The sequence below is a fragment of the Medicago truncatula genome, chromosome 1 (assembly GCF_003473485.1).
Source record: "Medicago truncatula cultivar Jemalong A17 chromosome 1, MtrunA17r5.0-ANR, whole genome shotgun sequence".
NCBI lineage: Eukaryota > Viridiplantae > Streptophyta > Magnoliopsida > Fabales > Fabaceae > Medicago > Medicago truncatula.
The window spans coordinates 38206148-38232099 of record NC_053042.1 but is presented as its reverse complement, the minus strand read 5'-3'; the positions used below and the strand labels follow the sequence as shown (position 1 = coordinate 38232099).

Sequence of the window (25952 nt, the reverse complement as noted above, 5' to 3'; positions counted from 1 at the left end):
TAAGCGAGAGAGACACCACACTCTTACCCAAAACCTTAAGGCTATGGGTTTATGGGTCCTCTTACTTATAAGGTGTTCAACCTTTATTATTTTATCCGATGTGTGACATATAACTCACACTTGCACACAACAACACTCCCCCTCAAGTGTGAGTCCATCTTTTTCATCATGCTCCCCCTCAATCGGAAGCTCTTACTTGCTTGTGTCGCTGTTGCTGGTTTTTCCGCAAACGGATCGATGTGCTTGTATCACCGTTGTTGGTTAACGGACCGACACTACTTGTATCGCCGTTGCTGCTTTCTGCACAAACGGACCGGCTGTCTGGGTCGTACCCTTCGTCGAACCGGGGCTCTGATACCACTGTTGGGTCACTGGGGGAGCTCAGGGAACCATCCACATCGAGGCTAGAGCAACCGCATAAGCGAGAGAGACATCACACTCTTACCCAAAACCTTAAGGCTATGGGTTTACGGATCCTCTTACTTATAAGGTGTTCAACCTTTACTATTTTATCCGATGTGAGACATATAACTCACACTTGCACACAACAACACCCACCGTATAGAGCAAAATGATTATTTTGAAAATTTACTAAAAAATAATCAGCAATGATTGGTTGACACATTTAACGTGTACATCCCTTTGTACTACTCTGAAAAATTTAAGTTAATCAAATATATGCTCTGTGTAATCACATTCTTTAGTTGTGTGACCATTATTTTTCCAGAATTTTTTTGGTTAACTAAGTGAAAAAATTGTGGTCACGTTCATTTTAGTTGTGTGACCACATGTTTCAGCTTCTAAATATGGCCACGCAACTGAAAAATATGGTCACACAGACCATATATTTAGTTAACTTAAATTTTCCAGAGTGGTACAAATAGATGTGCATATTAATGGTGTCAACCTATCTTTATTCAAAATAATAGATGTTGTTTCAGACTCATTTGTTATAAACTAAAAGAGTGATTTTGATATTCAATAACTTTTTTTGACACAACATTCAATAACTTAGACATTTATTGTTAAAAAGATTTAATATAATTAAAATCTCTTATTTTTTCAAAATCATACATCACAAAAATGATTTTTATAATAAGTTATTTTAAATATCCTCTCATTTTAAGCTTTTTTGATATTTTATTTTCCAAAAAAAATTCGTTGTAAAATGATGAAATATTTAACATGACTTTTAAGATAAGCTTTTTAAACCAATTTCTCCTTTGAAGCTTTCTTTGAAAAATTCTTTATTAAAAAAGTTATAACAAAATATAAAAACACTAAAAAAACATTTTTTTTTTTAAAAAGGCTGTAACATTAAGGAAGTACTTCTCCGAAGTGTGGGTACTAGATTAAAGTGAACTCGAATGGTGCAAGAGCAATTAGAGGTTTTCTTGATTATGTCTCATGTGATGGCAGGACGATCCAAAAAATTATTTGTAGGTGTGATCTAAAATAAATTTTAATATATGAAGCATTTTTATTTATAAAATTTAATAAAAAAATATTATTTTTGTTGGAAGGCCTAAAGCGAGTTTTAAGAGCCTTATCTTTAAACCGATCCAGTGTGATGGTCTTTTCAACTCAATCAGGGAACTCTTTTGGTGAATTGTTTGCTAAAGGTCGGTTCGCTATTTGGCGGGAAAGTGTCCCTGCTAGTTCTTGTGGTAAATGCAATTTCCAATCGAGGTGGCTATTGTTTATTTGGATTTTGGATTAGGCCCCCAATTTCCTCTTTTTTTTCATTAGTGATGCCTTTGCACAACATTATCCTTTATCTAAAAAAAAATACTGCAATGAGAAACGTGAATAATAATGAAAGCAAAAGATATAATAATAATCAAAATCTTAAATACTACCAAATTTAAAAATTCAAATAAGTAATGTTTTGACATGGAAAACACTAACTGCTAACTTAAGCAATTAAACATATGTTTTTTTTTAAGAAGCAATTAAACATATGTTCAAATGTCTAAATATACTGTTGTTATTAATGGAATCAAAGGACTAAAGCATACCATACCCATATTAAATTATTTTAATTATATATATATATTGGTAGATAATTATATATATTTTTTAACAGTTAGTGCATATAATGGACCACTTTTAATGTGATGATATATTTAGTTTTTTAAAATTGAACTTGGCGTGCAATGAAGTCAAGATGAGCCCATGTAGTGTTCTCCAAATGGATTCCCCTCACGTTGACTACCAGGAAGTGTTCTAACATTATACAAGGCTTACAAACAAATCAGTACCTTATACATTGAACTTTCAGAACTTAATTAACTCCAAAATCTTATGTTTAATTTTGGTTCAACTTAGGCATGGTACTCTAATGCAATAGGTTAAAAATGTGAATTTGTGTCTAATGGAAGTCAAAAATTAAGTGAGAAGGTTCAACTCGGGCATGGTGAAGTGCTTGATGAGCTAGCTGGTTGCCACTTAAGACTTTTGAGAGACAAATTAAAGTAAAGTTAGTATACAACATTATTATTTGAGTGCTGTCCTATATACCTTTATGTGGAAGTGGGACAAAACTAACTTGATGAAAAAGTTATATAGGATACTAAGCATGAGCCATAAATTTTCTACAACCTTGATTTTGCAAGTGCTGTATACACGCTTATATTATATGTAGCATGTAGGTAGTGGTCTCACTCACCACTACATCTAAATTCTAACTTGCAAAGCATTTGCTACCATACAAAGAAGAGTGCTGGGCGGCAGCAGTATACTTCTAAATCATTTGTGTGTATAAAGAATATTATTTGGCAAATATACATCAATCCATCTTCACATGCATGTGTGTTTATAATATTAAATCATTTGGTTAGAATTGTTTAGACGTAAACCTTTGGTTAGAATTGTTTAAACCTAAACTTAAACAATCATTGATGCTGCTACTTCTTTCTCCTAAACTATGGATCATCATCTCTTCTTCTTTTGTGCATTCATTTTTTGTTGTTGTCTTGATTTTATAGTTAGTCACTATGATACATGTGATTCCAAATTCGAACAGTTGAATCATCTCTAAATTATATCTCAGTTATTACGGTTGTTGTTGTTGTTGTTGTTTTTTATTGTCTTTTCGGTGTAAAAGTATAGGTAATGGGTGCGAGTATGAACAATTAGATGCTCATAGGACATGGGGTCCGATAGTAAAGTTGTCCGCGAGGGCATGAACTCTGGTGCAGACATTCTTTTTACAAACACGGATATGAGGACATACACTATAATACCTATCCATTGGGGCCATTGTCATCTCTATATGAAACCGTAAATATCAATATCTCGAGATAACTGAAATTAATTCAAAAGAATAACATCTCTCAATATATTTTTTTCATTCGCCCAATTAAATATCAATACCGATTAAAAATTGACAATTAATTTGAAATGAACAGAGTAAATGAAATAGACACTCCTTAAATAACACAAACATATGCATATTAATCGGCATAAATGGTATTATTTATAATTGACCAACAATGGATTGGTTCAAGTGGTAAAGATTTGTGTCTCTCAATCATCTGGTTAGGGGTTGATCCGTGACTCAAGTATATGGAAAGAATTCAATTGGGAGAGGAGAACCCACCGCGTGTGCACCACAAGTTCTTCGACAGAGATTAGTCATTATTAAGTGGCAGTGGAAACTTCGTATCAATATCATGGTAACTCTAAAAAAATTAAGTATAATTATATTTGAATCGTATCGGATACTAAATTTCGTTTTAGTTTTCCCAAAAAACAAAAACATACTCTTCTTGTCCAAGTCAAAAGGCGTTGGTTGCTAAAATAAACCTTCATAAAAATAAGTGGTTCTATTATAGCAAAAATTCTTAAGCTCACATATTTTATTTATTTTATAAGAACTTTAACTCGACAATTAATATAAAGTAAAACCTAATAAAAAAAAATTAAACTAAATTTACCTACGTTGTTTTTTATGTCATTTCATTGTGACAAATTAGTCCTCATTATTTTTTTTCTTCTAAAAATAGGTCCTTGAACTCTTATGATGTGCACATTCACCCCAAGTTTTGGTAGTTTCATTTTGAAACCTTTTGAGTCATTTGTGCTAAGAGAAAGTCTTTTATGGACATTTGGTAGTTTCAATTTAAAACCTTTTGAGTCATTTTTGCTAAGAGAAAGTGCTCTATGGACACAATTTTTTTCATTTACAGATGTTTGAACGTTTAGATATCAATATTGGATGGTTAAAATTGGCATATGCTGTTTTTATAAATAGAAATATTTTAACTTTTTTATTTTAATTCCTCTAAAAAAATTCTTCTACTTTTTGCTTCTCCAAAAGTTTTACATCATCATGTTTTATCTCTGCTTTTATGTCAATTTATGTGCATCATTTATCTTCTAGAGGTATTTATCAACTTCCAAAAAAGTTGACAAAAATGACATAGAAGCAGACACCCAACATGATGATGTAAAATGCTAGGCCATTTAAATACTAGTACATATATACTAGGCCATTTAAAATGTAGTATCACACATAATACACAACCAAAAAAGTTGACAAAAATGACACTAATATTATCTTTTGAAGAGCATTTTCAATGTTCATACATTGTGAAAAATTTCTATTGTATACGACATTGGTAGTAGTAGTATCAATGCAATCATCATTTTTATCTGTCAACAAAATTTTCAAAATCATTTTTTGACGTAATTCTTGAAACTGTAATGTACAGTTGATATGAGATGACTGACTATGAAAAATATAGGGTTAATAGGTCTTTACCTCCCTGTAATATAGGTCATTTCCAATTTCCCTCTGTAACTTTTTTTTATTTACCCCCTGTAAAATATTTTTATTTTGATTTACGCCAAACAAAAATGAAAATTTCTTGAAAAAATAAAATAAAATTTGTTTTTGTTTGGCCTATTAGAGGGGTAAATCAAAACAAATATTTTACAGGGGAAAAACTGGAAATGATCTATGTTACTGGAGATAAAGACCTGTTAATCCAAAAATATATACCAATTTGCTTAAGTGATTGTCCTTAATTTTTGTTAACGTAATTGCAGAAAACAACAGTAGGAAACTGCCTGCACTCTATAAAATTAAGCTAACAATATTACTGAGTTATTAACACCTTGCGTGCAGAAGATCAACTGCACTCTCTATAAAACATGTTCCTTTACTTGTTTGTATATACAATTAAGATGGCAAGGCCACTACCAGGTTCATAAGTGCACCGTACTATCCGTAACTTTTATCCCAAACACAAAATGACTAAAATATCGTCGAGTGGTATGGGTAAGTATTTCATTAGTCGTCCCAAGTTTGATTTCCTCTTTAGGCAAAAATTTGGTATTTTTTGCAAAATTTCTTTTAAGCATCAAACAAGTTCGGTCTGATACAGGATAAAACGGTTCATTGGTTGGACTGTTGACCCATCCGGGTCACTCTAGGTTTTGCCAGGTTGATTGCATATCCAGTCTTGTAACCAAACAGAACACCCCTCTGGTTCCCGGTCAGATCAGTTCAACCAGCCAATTTGATCCGGGTTTTAAAACATTGAAACATCCCAAACATATTGTTCATTATTTCCATAATTTTGTAGCACTTTTCCCCACATATATTATTTGCTAAAGGGACATTTCTTATCTTACAAAGATCCAATCCATCGTCTCACAAATATCTTGTTGAGGTTTTGTTGATATATAATTATTTCAAATACAGCAGCAGAGAGAAGTTACTAGGCCATTTAAGTTAGATTTTTTTTCCCCCATTTGTTTGTATGTACAGAAGAAACGAACAAAAGTAGAACCTGAAATATGAACAAGACATGCCCTGTCCCACCAATGCCTATCTGTTATTTACAGGCTATTTCAGGCAAAATAAAATCAAAGCTTTATATACACATCTAATCAGTAAATACCTTAACGAATATTAGAAGGCACTGAAAAGCTGTTTCCCATGTAACTACCACTAGTTGTAGTAACACTAGCCACAGTCTCATCTTTACAGTGCCCACCGGATTTAAGCTTTGAGTCACAGTTTTGGCATCTCGAACAAACAAAACGGGCTGGAACAGGAGCAGTATCAGGAATGCCAAAACACCTAGTGTGCCGCCACACACCACACATATCACAAGCCATCATTCTCTCTCCATCATCATCCTTAGCACCACAGCTGCACTCGACAGTCCACCTCTCAAGTCCACGTTCCATTCGAAACTTGCTCAACCCATTCTTCCCGGAGTATTTTCCTCGGACACAAACCACTTCATTTGATCCCAACAATTGCTTGACCTGGGTGGAATCTTCTACACCGCCGTAGCCAACTAGTTCGTCAACTTGAAATTTTCTAAACATTAGATATACTTCTTGAAAAGCTTTTGCTGCTTCAATCTTTAGGTCAGACACCGTGGCGTTCATGGGCAGCACAATTATTTCTGGTGGAATTTTGGCTTCAGTATCTTCAGATTGGTCAACTAATTCAACCTGACATGAGATACGTAGTTTATACAAATCAGACACTGGCAGCATCTCAGAGCAATAATCTTTTACTAATTGCTTGCAGTCAAGAAGCTTCTGAGCCGAGCTCATTGCAAGAGTTCTTGTCTCTTCATCAACATAGTTTAGCATCATCCGAGGATGAAGCAGAGAGTCGTATAAATATCTCAAGCATTGCAGGAGATTCTCTTCAGAAGGGCGCTTTGAGCCTGAAGAATTATGGTTGGCCATAAAAACATTTGTAGCATCAATCCTGAAACAAATAGAACACAATATCAGAACTGATTTGAAATCGTATAAGGATCTCAACATTCCAAAGAATTAAAAGCATCAGGAAAAGAATCTTCCAAAGAACACCAAGAGATAATATCAACAATGCTTTTTGAGAAGAACATCCACTATTTCAGGGCTCAACCTCAGTATTAGAAATGACATCAAGAGTGTCACATGCATACATCTAGCGTAAGAAAGTTGGAAAAGGATATGATAGGATATGAACATGCATATACCTTTTTAAATATATTTATCCATATACATTATAATTTATACAGGTATTTGTCCAGTGTAAGAATTTTAAATTTAATAGAGAAACAAGGTAAGATAATGTGACATGATCAACTTATTGTACCCTAAGACAATGTCACATGATGATTCATCAAACATCAGACTGATACGTGATATGATAGTTTATTCAATATCCCTCTTATACTGTCCAGCAAACAGACCCCTAATTAATTTGTTATATTTTCAAAAAATTTAAAAAGGTTCATCGATCTAATTTAAATATAAGCAAATGGGTTCCTATCTAGTTCTTGTAATAGTCCAAAATGAGAACCTGCCAGAAACGAACAAGGGGCAGATCTAAAACTTAAACATTATTCTTGATCTACCCTCATGAAAGGTGATTCCAAAATCAAGTTTCGATTCATCATGACTTGAAAAGTGTAAAACTAAGCAATGTAGTAATAACTAAATAACTTGTTACACATCACATTTATAACAAGGCTTCAGTTTGAGCGAGCACGCATGACCTCCTTTTAAGCAGTTAAACTTAAAAGTACAGAAGAGAAACAAACAAAGAATCGCATTGAAGTCTAACCTGAATTCATTCACTCCAGTTTGAGGATTGCATCTGCTATTAACAATCCCACCATAGACCACTTTTCCTCCCAGTTCAGCAAGGCAATAATCAAGAAGCTCTGGACAGGCCAACTTGCAAACAGCACCCCTAAGAGCTCGGCCACTCACCCAATTAGACCCAGACACTGCCCGCAGCACTCTGAGCATGGCTTCCTCCACACGTTCAACGTCATTCTTTTCCCAAGAACTTGATAATCCAGAAGCATTGATCCGCCGCTTCTTGCAGGTTATGTCATCAGACTTAGAGGCTGTCTTGCGAGCATCATGTAACATACCCATCAAAAAACAAAATAGGTCCCTCATATTTACAAGCTCATGCTCTGACAAAGACCGGTAATACAAAATCATATCCTGCACACGTGAATGCGGCTTCTGTTCCTGGGAGAGGAAGATGGACAAGGGTAGATTGGATAGGCTTTCAACAGCAGACTTGTATGCTTCCTGTGTGAGACAATAGCTACCAGAGCCAAAATTATATCCCCACTCACCATACCACGGATTTCCCTTCATAATGGCATGGAGCAAGCGATACTCTAGCCCATATTTCTTCGAAACATCCATCACACTAACTTTTCTGCCAATGTACAAATGGGAACAAACAGAAGAATTTAACTCAAATCCATATCCATATAAACACAAATAACCTAAATAATATTCTCTTGTTTCAAGAAAGTGAATGTACTTCTCTTCATGATATCCAACTCCTAAGTCTAATGTACTGAATATATTCTTCTGTGACATCATGTTTAATTTGAATGATCATTAGTTTTTTAAGAAACACTTCAATACCAATCTTCACTATTTCACCGCAAGTTAGTGACAGCCGGACAGGTTTCATAAACTTGATAAATTTCATACTAAAAGTATTTAGATCAGAAATTACTCCACTACTTAACAGAAGTATTAGGTCAGCAAAAATGACAGTTACTGACTACAATAAAGAACCCTATTTTAACTATTTCAATTACTGACAGCAATCATGAATCCTAACCTAGCTCCAAGTGTCTTGCATAGGCGATCCCAGAAATCCATAATATGGCAACCAGAAAGAAATCTAGATCCCCCTTCTCTGCCATTAACCCGAAGAAGGTGCCCATAACCATTGGCATGGACTACACCATGTAAAAGATGACTTGTGTTCTCTAGTTGGTGGTACACCCAGTCTTCAACATCATCACTGGTTGTCACATGGTTACATGACTTGCACCTGAAGATAAAACAGATCAACCAGAAAGTACGATCAGGTACTACATCCAACACAAACTATTTCTAAAATCATTTTGATTATGCTTTATTTTTTCAGAGTAAGATAATCCAGACATGCATTAAGAAAAACAAAAGGAAACTACCCTCTCATGTAGCATGAGGAGAAGTTTATACTAAAAGAACTGCTTCTTCACTAGCTGTAAATTGAATAAACCAAGGGAGAGGTTTAAAAAGACCCACACCCCAGACTAACAAACATTCTATTTCAGCAATCAATTACATCAACTTTGAAAAGACTCGGTAACTACAATGCATTGACATAGGAAATGAAGAATGACTAATTTTCAAGAATTTGGTTTCCAAATTTCAATCTACAATTAAGGAAACGGTATGTGAATTAGTAGTAATAAACGACTTAGGTTGTGCATCAAACGCTCATATGATAAGAGCATCATCAACCCTTACACTTGTATCGAGGCTCTCAAGTACACAGAATTGTATACTAACAACCTCTCATTCTTATATTTCATAAACAAAATATTAATTAATTGCACCCTAGCCCTCAATTCAGATATAAACATTAGTGTTTAGATTAGCACCCTATTCCTACAAGATTCCTCCCCATTGAGGGATAGTTGGGTATAATATTTCCCCATTGGAGATGGCCTAACAAAGTAACAGTCAATTGATAAGAAGAATATCCGAAGGATGACAATTGCACAAATAGAGAAAAATCCTGCTTGTGGCAGAAGAATTACTCACTTGGATTCTGACAAATGCAAAATATCTCCACAGCACATACACGGTTTATGGTATCCACCAATGGATCTCCCATCAGTTTTGATTATAAAATGGTAACGCTTACTGCACACAGGATTTCCGCTGCAACCTAAGTTCAAAAAATAATAAAAATCAACAGGGCACTATCAGGAAAACAATAGTTTTAATAGGACACTACCAAGAAAACAAAAGTTAAGCAAAACATAGCTCAATTGGTGGACATCCATTTGCACGGGGCAAAAGTTCGAACTCACCACACCCCACTTGTTCACATTTAAAAAGTGTGATAGTCTAGCCACTACGCCACTTAACATAAAAATAAAATATATATCTAAATCTAAATGCTTTATAATTGATACTTTCATAACATTTAGTACACAAAACTCTAATGTTTTAGTTTTATATATATAACAAAAAGAATAGTTTAGTCATCAAAATGTTTCAATCTTGTTCAAAGGAAATCCAGTGTTGCAAAAAAGAACCATGAAATGAAAACAAGAACAACTCTTTAAAAACACAAACAATAGTCAATTTTTTTTTGGGTACACAAAATCAATTAATTAACTAAGCAAAAGCATGATCTATAGGTAGAAATTGCGTGCGAAACACGTCAATGACAACTAAGCAAAATCCAAATGGAGAATATTCCAGAAAAAATATCCAAATGAAAAAAAGAAAAGTTGCACACAACACAACAATGCCAAGCATAACTTTTAGCACAATGATAACGACAAACAACTACTACTTCACACAATAATCATAACTGTCACGCAACAAAAAACACACCGTATCCAAAAAGCAAAACCACGTGTCACTCCATTACTCTTCCACATGTCTCCTTCTTAAGGGACCCACCACCCACCCACCCGAATACCGTTTTTATTCTCTTCTCCTGGTCCTAATATCTCTCCATTTTATCGTCAATAATAACTCGCAGTTCACTAATTTATCACTCTTTTAATTTACTAATAATTCATTAACTTAATATTATCACTCACTTAAAATAAATTTGTCAAAAACTATACACATCATAATCATAATAACATTTATGATATTATTAGTATTATTGCAAATTATTATAATGGATAATGTAATCATCTCGTGAAATAAACATGATAATTTCAAAAACTCATAAAAATCCAATTTCAATTTTAATTTGCATATTTTATTATTATCATCATCATATTAACTAAAGCAAAAGAGTAGGTAATAGAAAACCGGCAACCGGATAGAAACCGGAAGAAAAACCGATGAAACCAAAGTGATTCACGTAAAACCGAACCGAGTCAACTCACCGAAAACTCGGCACTGATCACAATACACAGATCTGGATCTAGCAACATCCTCTTCCACAACGTCAAGGCAAATCACCGCCGGACCCGATTCACCCCCTTCGGTGATCTCACCGACACGGAAGAGGATCTGCCACGTCAGCAAGTGCGGAAACAACGCCGAAGGCGGTGGAAGAAGCGCGTACTTGGTGAGAAAAGAGTGAACATTAGAACGAAAAGGTCCGCCGGAGAAACTCTCTGATGCAGCGAGGGATGGTGAAGGAAATGAAAAGAAATCGTGGTAATCGGCGGTGACTCTTCTTTTCATACGTTTTAAGGATTTGCCGCCGCTAACGACCATGATAGAAGAGGTTACAGGCGCGTGGTCCAGTTTCGGTGGCGCGTGAGGTGAGATCTCGGTGGAGAGTTGTGGATCTGAAAGAGAGGGAAGAGAGGATTAGGGTTTGGTTATTGTGTTTGATGGTTGTCGTTGGATTAATCTGGGATGAACATTTTATATATAGAAGAATAAATAATTAAGGAAGAAAGTGATAAAAAGAAAAAGAGAAATATTCTTGTATGTGGGGGAGAAATAGAGGAGAGTGGAGAGATTTTTAAGGATCGAACAAGTCTTAGCCGTTAAGCGAGTTTACCGCCATAAATGTCAAGGCAAATTAGACCGGGCTTCTTTATTTTCGCAAACAAAAGGTTCATTGGTAGCACGCAAAATTCTTTCTAAAAAAAATATATATATTATTTTTAATCCTTTTTATAAAAGACAAACGAGTCAACAAAAATTAATGTATATTTTTTTTAAAAATGTTGATGTATATTGTTTATAATATCTATAAATACATTAGTTTATGTTCACTCAATTATCTTTCCATATAGAGTAGTATGCTCCACGTACAAGTTTGTATGCAGACTAATCTTTTGTTGTAACGAGGGCTTAAACGGTCCAACTCGAATAAATAACGGGGCATGCACAATCCAAACCCACATTGCACATATGAATGAAAATTGCTCTCTATACTTTCATTTTTCTTTCAACCATCCCGAAAATACCAAAATGTCACTAATGACAGTTAACTATTGTTCAGCCGACAACGACAGTTAACTATTAGGGGTGAGGAAGTTGCAGGAATTTAATAGTGCTTTGTTAGGTAAATGGTGTTGGTGGATAGAGGCGGGTTATGGTATAGGGTTTTGGTAGCGCGGTATGGTGAAGATTAGGGATGGGGTAGGCGATGTAGAGGGGGGTTGGTTTGCAGAGAGGGTGTCGAAAAAGGTAGGAGATTGCACTAGTACTTTCTTTTGATATGACAGGTGGCTTGGTGATGTTCCTTTTTGTATCAGGTTGCGTCGCCTATTTGACTTAGCGTCTAATAAGCTGAGCACAGTAGCTAATATGGTTGCCCTTGGTGGGGAGGTTGACGGAGAGGCGTGGGGCTGGAGGCGTAGGTTGAGGGTGTGGGAGGAGGAGATGCTAGAGGAGTGTAGGCAATTAACTAATGGTGTCGTTTTGCAGTCTGATATTTATGACAGGTGGCAATGGACTGACATTCGCTTTGACTCTTCATTGTATGTCTGACTGTTTTTAGGGGTGACACTTTTAGTACATCTTGTACTTAGGTGTTTCACTGCCGTTGTTGATATATTCCATTTTTATGTCTTAAAAAAAAAACTATCATTCGCTAATATTTCAACAATATTTAATTGTCGTTGTGCTCTGGTCTTAAACCAGAATTGCAACAACAACCCCCACTTCTTCAAAACACAATCAAACTTCCTCCAAAATCTTAAATACCAATCTCTATTTAATTTCTTCAAACACAAGCTACTCATCTTTCCGATAACAAGTAAGTGTTTAAATCCCTTGATATTGACGTTCTTAGTTTTACATGTTTGATTTTTAAAATAATAATAATGGTGATATGTTAATGTTTAGAGTTTATATAATTTTTGATTTTTTTTGTTAGTAAATAATCAAATGTTTGCATTTTTACGCTATCAATGGTGTTTAAATTAGATTTAAATTCAATGTGGTAGTTTAAACCTTCTGTAACACGATGAACCAAGAATGTATATTGTAGGCTTATTTGATCCAATAGTCCCTTAAATAATTTTAAGTTTTCATTTTGGTCCCACAATTAATAAAATGTACCTTTTGGTCCCTCACTTTTTCCTACGTTTGTCAAAAAATCCTGATGGTTAAACTTAAGAGTCTATGGTGGACCAACTTAAGAGTGGTCCACCATAAACCTTATTAATATTTCTAATTTTAACCCTTTGGTCTTTTTTTAAGAAAGACGACCGTTGGATCATGCAAGAATATTGTATCTTCCTGTGAACCACCAATACTTAATTTATTTTACCTTTTTTTTCATCTTCTTCCTTTATCTTTTTCTTTACCTCATCATCATTTTTATAAAAAAAAATACCCAGATTTTTTTTATCGTATATGTTGTTATTTTCACCAATTTAACCAATTTATAATTTATCGAACAGGTTTTGGTGGAGTATTGCGCAACCATTCCGACACCTACATATCAGGCTTTTCAGGTTATATAAACAGCCCTTCAGACATTCTGTTCGCGGAACTTATGGCCCTTTATCAAGGATTAAGGTTAGCTATCAACTTAAATTTTGAGGAAGTGGCCTGCTATTCAGATTCTCTCCTCACCGTCAATCTCATCAAGCAAGATATCTGTCAGTACCATGTTTACGCGGTTATCATTCAAAACATCAAAGACCTACCAAGCTCTAGAAATTTCTCTCTTGAACATTCGCTTAGAGAAGGTAACCAATGCGCGAATTATATGGCCAAATTTGGAGCTTCGACTGATGTTGCTTTCACGGTTCACTCTTCGCCTCCGGAGTTACTTATTCCTCTGTTGAGAACAGATGAGATAGGTTCTATTTTTATTAGGCGCTAGTGTTTTCTTCTTTGTTTCTTTTCCTGTTATTCTGTTTTCTAATTTGCTTTGTAACAAAAAAAAAAAAACTCTTCCATTGCTTGAAATCAAGGAGCACACGTTAACAGATTCAGCAAGAACAAGAGGAAAGCAAATACAAACCTAGTTACTGTAGCATCTCTTCTCCATTCTCTCTCTATCAAAACTTTTCCTCTCTTCTCCTTCTCCCACTCTCAAATACAAAATCAATTTGCATCTCAAAACCCAAAACCCCCCCAAATCCACCAAATCCACATTGAAATCACCTCCAATCTCCTCATTGGTTTGGATCGCGTTTCACTCGATGGAGGGTTTGGTTCTGGATCGCGTTTTCTTCCTCGTTTTATCCTGTTTTCCTCTTCTTCAGAGTTGCTTCTTCCAGATCTTATGTGTTTTTTCCTCCTGTTATGGGTTTCACGTTTTCGGATCTTATGCGTTTTCTTCCTTCTGTTTTTACGTTTCTGGTACAGGTTGGAGAGGTTACATAATTTCTCTTGGGTGATGTTACATAATCGAACCTATTCATGACAGATTTTATTTTATTTTCCCTGTGGATAATGTTGTGGAGGTGTTGCTGAGAATATTGTGCTGTTAAATATGGTTGAAAACTTCAATTCATGAATTATTTTCACTTCATTAAATCCTTTTGTAAAACTTCAATTCAGTTTTTCATTTAGATTTTTAATTGAAATCAAATTTAATATGGGTTGTTGTTGATGATTGTTGATGTTTCTGATTTTTTTGGAAAAAAATGATGAAAATGATAAACAAGAGTGAGGAAGAAGAAGAAGAAAGTGAAAATTAATTAGTTGTTGTTGACTCACCATAAGATTAAATACACTTGCGTAATCCAACTATCCTCTTTAGAAAAAACATCAAACAGTTTAAATTAATATATATATATATATATATATATATATATGGTCTATGGTGGACCACTCTTAAGGTTGATCCACCATAGACATCATTTGGGGTTAAACTTAACGATCGGGATCTATAATGTATACACCGAGTGTTCGATCAAATGACTCAATGAGTTGTGTAGATATGACTGACAACCCAGAGAGAGAGAGAGAACACTCCTCCTAAAAGGACACGAGGGTGAAGTAATAATGGGGAGGGGACCTCACAAACGGGTGTGTCCTAGGTGGTTGACCTTACAAATGATCAATATCATGTCACTAAAGCAGTACTATGATCCTATTGAGGAACACTGCCACGACCCTACTCAAAAGCAGTGTTACCAGGTTAAGCGACATCATGAGAAGCATGAGCAACTTGAACAACATGATGCACTAACATTACCACCGACCCTTGATGTTTTTCCTGGGAGCCCTTCTGATATATCTTTATTGTCGTCATCGCTAATCATGTTGCTTACATGATTTGGAATGACGTTGATGTAAGTACAACTATATTGCTTTATCATTTAAATATTTGTTATGGCTATGTATATTTAACTTTTTTTTTTGTTTTTGTATTTGAAAGTCGCAATGTGTGTAAGGCCATCAAGCATGTGAATAAGATAACCACACTTTTACACCCATCAGCACATATGCAGGATTTGGGATAAGATAACGACTTTCATCTGCCTGTTGTGGAGATGACCGCTACGCTGGATGATTTGACGTGTCTTTTATACATCCCCGTTGAAGGGAAAATGATGGATCACGAGAAAAAGATCTCTCAGGAGACGGGTATCCAGTTGACGATTGACTTGTTTGGTGTTGTCGAGCATACTGCGATTGATGAGAGAGCTAACTAGTTTGGTGCTTTTTCAAATATTCCCTTCCTAAAGAGAATACGCGAGGAGCACCTCAATATGGCAACTTAGTGGGAGAATGAGGGAAATAATCCGATACAATGGTGTGTGAGAGCTTTCTTGCTTTATTTGATTTGTTTTACTATATTCATCGACAATATCAACAAGCACATTGACATTATATCGCTTGATAAGGGAGTGACTTTAACACAATGAGTGAGTTGTCATGGGGTGGGATGTGATTTAGCTATCTTTACCATTATCTATTTGAGGCTACCACTTTCGATGAGACTTCAATCAGCGATTATATGACCTTACTAGAGGTAATAATTTAATTGATTTTATCTTTATTGTATATCATACTATAATATACTAATATAATTGTGTTTGTTTTTTGAGACATGGAATTTGGAGCATTTCAAACATTTATGGACAACATCACATCTTTCTTTAACATCACATATATCATGAGTATTGAAGAAAAAAATAAGAACACCTTGCAACTATCAAATCACAATATGGCATATCGCGGACGATCATCTCTCTCTTAAAGTCCTTGCACGTCAATGTCCACCGGATCATATTTACTATAGCTCCTTGGTCGATTTCCAAGTTAAGACAAAGAGGTACAACCCTCAAGCAACACTTCGGTAGTATACAAACTACCATTTGAAGATTCACCCTAATAACACCAAGAAAGATACCAACACATCAATTAGTAATTAGATCAAAATAAATGCTCTAAATTAAAGAGAACTTATCTTTGTTTATTCATCCTCTTTCTCACATGTGAACATGTAATTCAAAAAATCTTAAATCATAACTGGTTGTCCCTAGTACTCATATTTCACCACCACATTTGAATACCAATAATATCATACTTTTGTGAGTAGTATTGACAATTAAGATAAAGAAGACAACTTAAAGATATTTTATATAGAAAAGGAGAAGAAAAGAATAAGAAGAGCGAAGATGGACCAAAAAGTTCATTATTTTACAATGATGAAAAATTATGCCGATCAGAATTTCATCCTAGCCACATGTCTATCACCCGCTAGATGATGACATGACACTAATGATGTGGCTATTTGGTGCGACATGGCACCAAAATATGATGTGGTGCACCTTGTCAACACGCCACATGTTCTAAATTCGATGAGACAAATGAAAATAGACTAAAACAACGAGAATCTTAAATATGGGACAAAATTGAAGAACAAAAAATTAAGAGACAAAAACCAAAATTCGTTGAAATGTTAGGGAACGAAAACCTAAAATTGTTTCAGACCGGACTCTTGGTCAAATCCACATGGAAAAGCCCAATTACAAGGTAAGGCCCAATAAGGCGCCAACCCCAACACTCTTCCTTACACCTATATAAGGAGAGCTCCTCTTCCGAACAAGGTAATTCCATCCTTTCTCTCCAAACCTCTCAACCTCCTCATTTTTCTTCCGATTTGGGCGTCAGAGCATTTGTTCAGGTACACCCCCCCTCCGTTCCACCGGCTATGAGGCTTCATCCATGGTTTTTGGCAAATTCTTTGCCAATAGAACGCATTCTTCTACCGATCCATCTGCAATGTGAGTTTCACTATCTTTCTCAATATAATCTCGTTCTCGAACAAAACAAAAACCGTTAAAAATATTTGAGATGCATAACTTTTAAATAATTGGATTCGTTACACATAATCTTCAATCTAAACTTTCACATCACGATCATGCGACTCATGTTTAAACATCAAAGAATTTAACTTTGTGTATTATAGAACAAAGTACAAGGGTTAAACATTTTTTTTTGTAAAATGTTAACCGGTGCCCCAAGGGCAATGATTAAGCATCCAAAACAAGTAAATCTTTATGAAAAAGTTGTGTAATCATTACTTTATCAAAAGTAATACTCTCTCCGTTCCAAATTGTATGACGTTTTGGGCATTTCACACATATTAAGAAATGTAATTAATATTGTGTGGGAAAGAGATATTATGAGTTGTTTTACAAAATTATCCTCAATAAATGATATAAGAAAGATAAATGAAGGAATTGAAAGAAGAGAGAGTAATAAATAGTTAAGGATATAATAGGAAAAATAATATTAATTTTTCATTGGTATTGTAAAGCGACATATAATTTGGGACAAATATTTTTTCTAAAGTGACATACAATTTGGGACGGAGGGAATATCTTATATTTCCAAGACAAAATTTATATTTATAGATTCTTTAACTATTGCCATGAGGACACTAGTAGCAAGACTCTTTTTTTATTCCCTATAAATATTTTAACTTTTCGTTTTAGTCCTCATAACATTTTTCTTCGACTTTTAGTTCTCAAAAAGTTTCAGCACCTCTTTTGGTCTATACTTTTAAGTCACCTCACGTATATCATTGAAAATTTTGATTTTTCTATTCGCAATCATGTTTAGAGTATTATACGAATATCTAAAAAAAATTAATTTTTTTTTAATAAAGCATGAATCAAATATGAATTTTTATGTTTTTGATCCTTTAAAATTCATATTTAATTCACGTATTTTTTTTAATATAAAAAACTACTTCTTGAAAGATATTCTTATAATATTCTAATCATTCTCGCAAAAACTCATTAATTTTTTTTTTTTTGAAGATACATGAGTTAACTTAAAACACATTAATTACTAATATATGGACTACAAAGTACATATAATTTGTGTGGACTATAAGACAATGACAGTTTCTATTGTCTACAATGCACAAAAATTTGTATAAATTGATGTGCTTGATTCATTTTCATTCTTGGCACGAAACACCTTAATCAATCAAAATAAACTATAACATGGTAGTAGTTTATTACAATAAGGGAAAACTCAATTTGTTCAGGATCAATGATGATGTTATACATGATTTGAAGGACCAAATAGACCAGCTGAATGGTCTTCTCAACTATGACAACACGATAAGGGTGATCAATGTTGATTAACAACATCCGTCAATCGGCTAAGATGGTCGTGTTTGTTTTACCAAGATGCAACTTCAAAACCACGTCGATTTAAAAATCATGTTCTCTATATTTAGTCAATATAGTTCCAACGGACCAATTAGTTAGATGTTACCGTGACAATAGTTATTCAAACAAGCTTGATTCATCCTAGGATATTTGAAGAAATTACGGGTACATGGTTGAACCCGGTAAAAAAAAAGCATGTCAACTTGCAAGAATGCAACAAGTTTGACTCATCCATAATTTTTTCTGTGTTCAATTTAAGTTCGTTGTTTTTGAACTATGTTCTTGTTGAATTCGATTTAAAAAATATTGTACATAACTAGAGGAATCTAAAGCTAAATTTCATTGTTATAAAACAATGTTTTTGATGGGATTGTTAAATAACATGTTGACCTGGCTTATCTGATGACGCGACCTAACCCCCAACTAGAGTTAAATTTCATTGGGCCCTGTATATTATAAAAAGACTCTTATAAAAATGAAGTCAAAGTAGGATTTCATTATTTTTTTTTTTGAAGGATTTCATTATAGAATCTAATACAAGAATAAACTTGGACTAACCTTTAAATTATGGAAAATGATAGATGGACCACTCTCTTTTGTACACACCTCATACCACTTGCTGATGTGGATGGCAATTCTGTAATTTTATTAAAAAGCAAGGGGCAAAAATGATATTTCATGTTCCTTTTTCCACACCCTCTCTGAACTCTCTCCTTCCTCTCAAATCCAATCTGCATTTTTTCTTTTCTCTATGCTCCTTCTCTCTCCTTAGGCTGATCTATCTCTCGTTTTCTCTTCTTCTCTTTTACAACAACCATGTAAATAAAATCCAATCTCTTTTACAATCCGTTCTCACTCATTGAAGAAGCAAGAAAAAAACTCACCTTCAATGTTGAAGCAACACCAATTGAGATAAAAATGGACGCATTGAGGTAAGTACACAACGATGACAGAAGCAAAGGGGGAGGAGATCAACAAACGGCAACGGCGAAAATGGCGGAGGAAATCGTATGGCAGGCGAGGATTGAGAAGAAAATGGTAAAGGGGTGGGAGAAAGAGAGATGGAGATGAGAATGGATAAGAGAGAGAAACGGGAAAAGCTTAATTTTTCTTTTCTTTTTGGTATGACTTGGCAAAGTCAAAAAAATTTATTATAAAAAATGCCACACAAGGGTGGTATGGGAGTGGTATGCCACCTAGAGTGGTATGTGTATAAGTACTCTTAAATTATATAGCTCGCATCACTTATCTTTTACTTTTATAATTGATGATTGATTTATTTATCGTTGATAAGTATTTGAAAAATTCAAATACATTTTTTTCCCTAAAAAACAAGTATTTAACAAATAATTAATTCTACATGTAAAAATGATCTATGTCATGTTGTTGGTCAATAGATTTCCCACCAAATGAAACCACACTTAATTTTTCAAAACATGATAAAAGGGGAGGTAAAATGGGTTGGAACATGCCAAATTGACCCATTTAATCCCTCTTTCTATATATATGCAGCGTATTTTTTTCTCCCTGAAATTCCCACGATGCCTTGTGTTAACGTTAAATAGGAGTGCCATGACATGACAGTTTGATTTATTCTAATTTCAGAATTCACGAAATACATGATGGCACTTGTGTTATGTTACAAAAATAACTGTTCGTGATCCTTCGTGAAAAAGATTGTCGCTATAAGTATCATGTAAAAAACATAAAAGTGTTACCAAATGGCAAAAAACATTATTCAATTCATAACATGTAAAAACTACCAAATCCATACGACCGTATCAATATGCCTAATTAAGGATAAGCTTCAATAAGAGATCTAAAGCCAAATAATGGAAATATTTTATAGTCTTTGAACCCTGCTTCAACGAAGAGGTGCTTCCATTCTTTTCCAGTTCTCTCTTTTCCATTAATCCCCATCATGATTAAATCCAAACATAACTTTGTTTCAGTCATATCTTTCTCATCATCCTCTTCATTTATTATTATATCCATAATAATCACTTTTCCTTTTTTGCCGTTGCTTGAAACAGACTCTTTACAAGTTTTTAGAATCTTTATGCATATTTCATCAGTCCAGTCATGTAAAATCCACTGCAAAAAGACATACATACAACAACAATAAAACTGACGAGGGTTATATATATTATCTATTTCTTCATGTATAAATATATATTTATGAATACTAAATTCCATGACCCATCAATCGAATTTATCCTCTAAAAAAATAAATAATTCGAATTGATCAACCGTCTTTTAAAAAATTAATTAATACGAAAAGTTGAGAAAAGAAATGAATTGATCTTAAATTTAGACATTTTTTTACACATAAGTGATAAAATGGATTTTTTTTCTTCCAATATTTAATCTCCATATGCAATTGAATTTAGTAGTGAAAATGAATATACAACATGAGTGAATACTGACTTAGACTTTGAATAAATTGGTTTAATTTGTATAAAAATATACAAGGCTCATGCTTGAGTGGTCGTCGATCGGTAAAAAAGCTTATTTTTTTAGGGAGAACAATACCCATCCTCTATGTTGAAATTAAAATATTTGACTTTTAAAAAAAATATGATAATAGTAATAATAAGATAAATATTTTCATATTAATTTACTCAAACAAGCCTTCTAGTTAAGTTAAAAAAACAAGCCTCTCTATAGTCTATATATATTTGTACCTTTAGCATAATTGCATCAGCTTGAGGGATAGATTTGAACATGTCTCCACCAACGTAACTTAAATTATCACATGCTGATGACAAGTTTGCTACAACCTGTGGAAGATCATAAACAACACATTTCAACTTAGGAAAAGCCTCACATATAATTCTAGCTGTGGTTCCAGTTCCACCACCAACATCCACAATAGAATCAATCCCTTCAAACACCTTACTACAATTTTTCAAAGCCAAATTCACCATTTGAGAATCACTAGCCATAGCCTGATTAAACAGACTCAAATATTCAGGTTTTCCCTCAAGAAATTCCCACACAGTTGATCCTAAAGCTGCCTCATATAAAGTTGGAATTTCTCCACAAATCCAATCACCCAATTGATGAAATTTACCCATCAAAATTGGATCAGTAGACATAAGAACCATTGGTGTTAAACAATGGTCTTTGCAACATGATTTTGAAAGGAGTTTTGATGCAGGAGTCAAAGCATATGCTTGATCATCATCATCATCATTTTCACCTTTCTCATGGATTACAAATATTCCATTGTGTGCTAGAAAACGCATGAGTCTTTCCACAAGACTTTGTTTAGATATTGGAACTTGTAGAGTTGAAACTAAGTCAGAGAGAGTAATAGGTTTTCCATGGTTGTAGATTATGTCTGGAATGTTTAGTTGAATAGCCCATTTAAGAGCCATGGATTTTAGAAAACCAAACATGTGCATGTATAAGAGAGATTGGCCTTCAAAAAGTTCAGTTGCTTCTAACTGGTTATTTGTTGAAGCCATAATACTACAATTGATATTTAGTTATGTTTAAATTGGTTTGAGATTTGGTTTGTTTCTATGGATTGCATTTGCTTTGCTTTATAGTGTTTTTGCACTAGCATATTCTAAGGATGATGCATCATGGCTCTTTGACTTTTCTTTCCATATTAGTTAAATATACAAAAGCTTGCATGATGATATATTGAAAAATTCAAGAGTTTTGGTTCATTTTTTTTTTTTAAACTAATATATTGAGTACTGTTGACTGTTGTAAATTAAAGAGTCACTTGTAAATTTGGTACCGTAAAACAATTATTTTATAAGAAAATATCATTCCATTGTTTATAAATATTATGCTAATTTGTATTTTCTACTTTTTCTAAAAAAATATTCAACATATCACTATTATTAGTAACTAGTGGATAGAAGAACACTCGTATGCTCTTCTTATTGCACTAACGCGTGTAGATTATTAACGATATTTTATATAAATTTTGCGTGTAAATTACAAACGATATTTTATATAAATTTTCTGATATAGATTAAAATTAAAATTATATATATATATATATATATATTCGTGACTTTCGAATGTAATAAACTCAACAAATCATATTTATCTTTTTCAATGACTACAATAATATAGCAATTATAACAAAAATTCTTATATTTTTAATAGAAAAAATTTGTTTAAGACGAAGGGAGTATTAAATAGTTTCTATTAAATAGTAAGAAAAAAAAAGTTTCTATTAAATAACAACTTATTCAACGTATTGATTCAAAAATCAATTGTCCAAAAACACACAATATCTTAAACAACAACTTATTTAACGCATTGATTCAAAGATCAATTGTACCAAAACACACACAATATATACTATGTTTATGTTCAAATTTGTAGTCAAGTTAAAAGAATAAACTACTACGTTGTACGAATAACACTTAGATGAGATGACATAATAATATATCGCCTCTTTTAGTTTAACTAAATTTTAGCTTTGAATCTGAATTTAAACATGTAGCAACGTTAAAAACTCTTTTAAAGGGTTTGTCACCTATTTATTTCCACAAAGCTCACGGGATTAGTCACCGACATCACGCGGAAAATATACAAATTTAAAAAACTGCTCCATTGCCTTGTATGTGCAAGATTACTATAATCTATAAAGTTTAACTAAGTTAGGACAAAATGATGAAATCACCTGGAAATCGCTTGTTTTGTTCGTTTTACAAGTTCTTTGCTGTTCCTCCAATCAAAACACAAAACACTAGGAAATATATATTTTTATCTCTCTTTAACATTGAATATTTTCTAGTTGCTCAGTTTTTTACTATCAACTTGGTTTTATTAAGAGGGCGGCATGAAACGAGATAGACGATTTTAACTTTAACGTTAAACAAAGGTTTTTATTTCTTGACTTTTTAGCTACAATGATGTTTCTTAGAAAAAAAAAAAACTACCATGATGTTTTAAGGGTTCAAGTAATTTACGCAAGAGATATGGTATTTAGAAATCAGACACAAATTTTTTGCACCAAATATCCTATAAAATACAATTTGAATACTTGTAATGTTAAAATCGGTGAAAAAGAAAGAAAAGATATAAGTCGAAAACTATATATTGATTTTAAAGTGGTGAATCATACATTAATTTTATTCAATAAATAAATGATGTTAAGAAGAGCGTTAAAAAGAAAGTGTCCATACCCTCCATCATACGTATGATATTGATGTCGAATGTCTCCCTCTCAAATATGATCCCCAAATTCCCATAGAAAAGAACATATCACAACCAAATTGGTCAATGAGTTGAACAGGGAATAAACATTATTCATAGTTAGTAATTTGAGTGTTTTGATCACATCTTTATCTCACTTCAAGGGTTTAAAATAGTTGAACCGACACATATTAATTTTTTTTTTTAATAGGTAGACAAAATGACAAAGCAATTATAAATACACACATACAAAATAGAGGTATTGGAGTTCGAACCTCTGTCATCCGGCTTAACAATTTTGATATTTTATCCAATTGAACTAGAGCTTATGGAACAAATTAAATTATCTCTAATTCAAGTATCGACGCTCATTCGATTTTTATAACATCCTCTAAGGGTTCAGATATTTTTGAGTAAGTTTAAGAATATCTTTATCTATAAATTCAAGGGTTAATTAAGTTTTCAGTCCCTATAAATATTTACAGTTTTGTTTTTAGTCCCTACAAAATAAAATCACACTTTTTAGTCCTTGTGACATTTTCCTTAAGCATTTTAGGGACCAAAAATGTTGATGGAATTATTTTAGAGAGACTAAAAATCTTGATTGAAAAATTTTATAAGGACTAAAAATGGTGATAAAAAATTTTATAGCGACTAAAAAGTATGATTTTATTTTATAGGAATTAAAAACAAAATTCTAAATACTTACGGCAACTATTTACTTAATTAATCCTAAATTCAAATAGTTTTGATATTTGAGGTCGTAGGCTATATTTTTTTTAAAGCTCCATGACGATGATTTCGTCAATAAGTAATGTGTAGTGTACATTAAAAATTATAGATTCGTTAGAATGTGTAAAGATTCAACAATTGTTTTTTTGTTTGTACAAACAACATTTGTTATTTTATTCCCGTAAAGAGTTTCATTTATCAAAATATATCCTTTTTTTTTTTTTTTGTTTTGACAAAATCAAAATTATTCTTATGAATTATCGATTTATTGAAATAGTTACTTGGGGGATGCCAATCATCAAACTCTATTTTTAGAAGTATTGTGCTCGTTAAAGATGAGTTTCAACTCAATTTGGGGAATGACAATTCTAGTTTTTGGTATAGCCTTTGTGTAGATAAGGAACCTCTCTATAGTCATGTGCCTTATTTTTAAAGCTATGATACATAGACACTCTTAGGTGGTAATACACCTGTTGATGCCACACAAAAATCTGACACGTGGACCTCGTATAAGCACAGTTTCTTTTTTCTCTTCTCTTCTCTCTTCCAAGTGCATAGGGTGTACAAGAGTGTTGAAAATAAAAGGTGTCTATGTAACATTTTTCTATTTTTACTACCTCGATATGAATGGGAGTATCAAGGATCTCGTTGATAGGAATGATTGGCAGCTTTCTCATCTATGTTCCATACTACCAGTGGTTAATGGGAGCCCATACTTCGTTGCTCGGGGAAGAAAGTTGGAATTGAATTTCGCGACTATGTGTTCCTTCAAATATATACTTCTTCTATTGACAATTATGCCACGACTTTGTTCCTTTCATGTCCGTTTTATTGTCCCATAATCTTTATCTATTCTAACTTATGCCCTATCTCGAATGAAGGTAGTGAATATATGGTACATGCTTTGTTTTCCTGCCCGTGTGCTAAGGATGTGTGATCCTTTTGCCTCCACCAGTCGGTCAATCCTCCAAATCAAGATATTTTGGCCCCATTGGATGAAAGAATTCATTTCAAATATTGGCCCCATCGGACACATTATCATGTGGAAGATTTGGTGTTCTCATAATGTCATACCCCAAATTTGGCCCGTTTGAAATCTTTTATCCGTTTCTTTTACCATTTAAAACTCGTTTTTGTGTCGTCTTTAATTATTAAAAAAAAAAACTGTCATCTTGCATTTAAGTCTCTGCTCGCTTTTTACAACAGTTAAAATCACTTCATCCGTTTTTTTTATAACTTTTAGACGCATTTTATTTTTAAAAGTTTTAGTCGTAACGGTCAAGTCTTTTTTTAAAAGGTCTAATTGTATTTTAAAAGTCGCGTTTTTTTAATCATTTCAGATAAAATTTCGGCAGGGAGGATACTTTGAAGTACCTCATGTCAGATTTCAAAGGGACTTTTTTTATTATTAATTAATATATATTTTTTTTTTATTTTATTTGTCATTTTTTATTTTTTTGTTTATTATTATTT

At 33.3% G+C, this 25952-nt stretch overlaps 3 protein-coding genes across 3 annotated transcripts; 1 reads left to right on the top strand and 2 right to left on the bottom strand.

The window, feature by feature from the left end:
* Positions 1–5583: 5583 nt before the first annotated feature.
* Positions 5584–11543, bottom strand: LOC25484507 (PHD finger protein At1g33420). Its single transcript, XM_013613352.3, has 5 exons — positions 10908–11543; positions 9595–9721; positions 8618–8833; positions 7586–8200; positions 5584–6739 (listed from the first exon to the last, which is right to left on the bottom strand). The coding sequence occupies exons 1-5, from the start codon at positions 11242–11244 to the stop codon at positions 5911–5913; spliced, it is 2124 nt and encodes a 707-aa protein (XP_013468806.1). The 5' UTR covers positions 11245–11543; the 3' UTR covers positions 5584–5910.
* A 507-nt stretch (positions 11544–12050) lies between these two features.
* LOC112418619 (uncharacterized) lies at positions 12051–13819 on the top strand. The gene is made up of 3 exons (XM_024775051.1): positions 12051–12100; positions 12210–12379; positions 13392–13819. Exons 1-3 carry the CDS (start codon positions 12051–12053, stop codon positions 13817–13819), a joined length of 648 nt encoding a protein of 215 aa, XP_024630819.1.
* Positions 13820–20149: 6330 nt separating this feature from the next.
* LOC25484506 (isoflavone-7-O-methyltransferase 9) lies at positions 20150–22088 on the bottom strand. The gene is made up of 2 exons (XM_013613349.3): positions 21266–22088; positions 20150–20675 (listed from the first exon to the last, which is right to left on the bottom strand). The coding sequence occupies exons 1-2, from the start codon at positions 22049–22051 to the stop codon at positions 20376–20378; spliced, it is 1086 nt and encodes a 361-aa protein (XP_013468803.1). The 5' UTR covers positions 22052–22088; the 3' UTR covers positions 20150–20375.
* Between the last annotated feature and the right edge of the window lie 3864 nt (positions 22089–25952).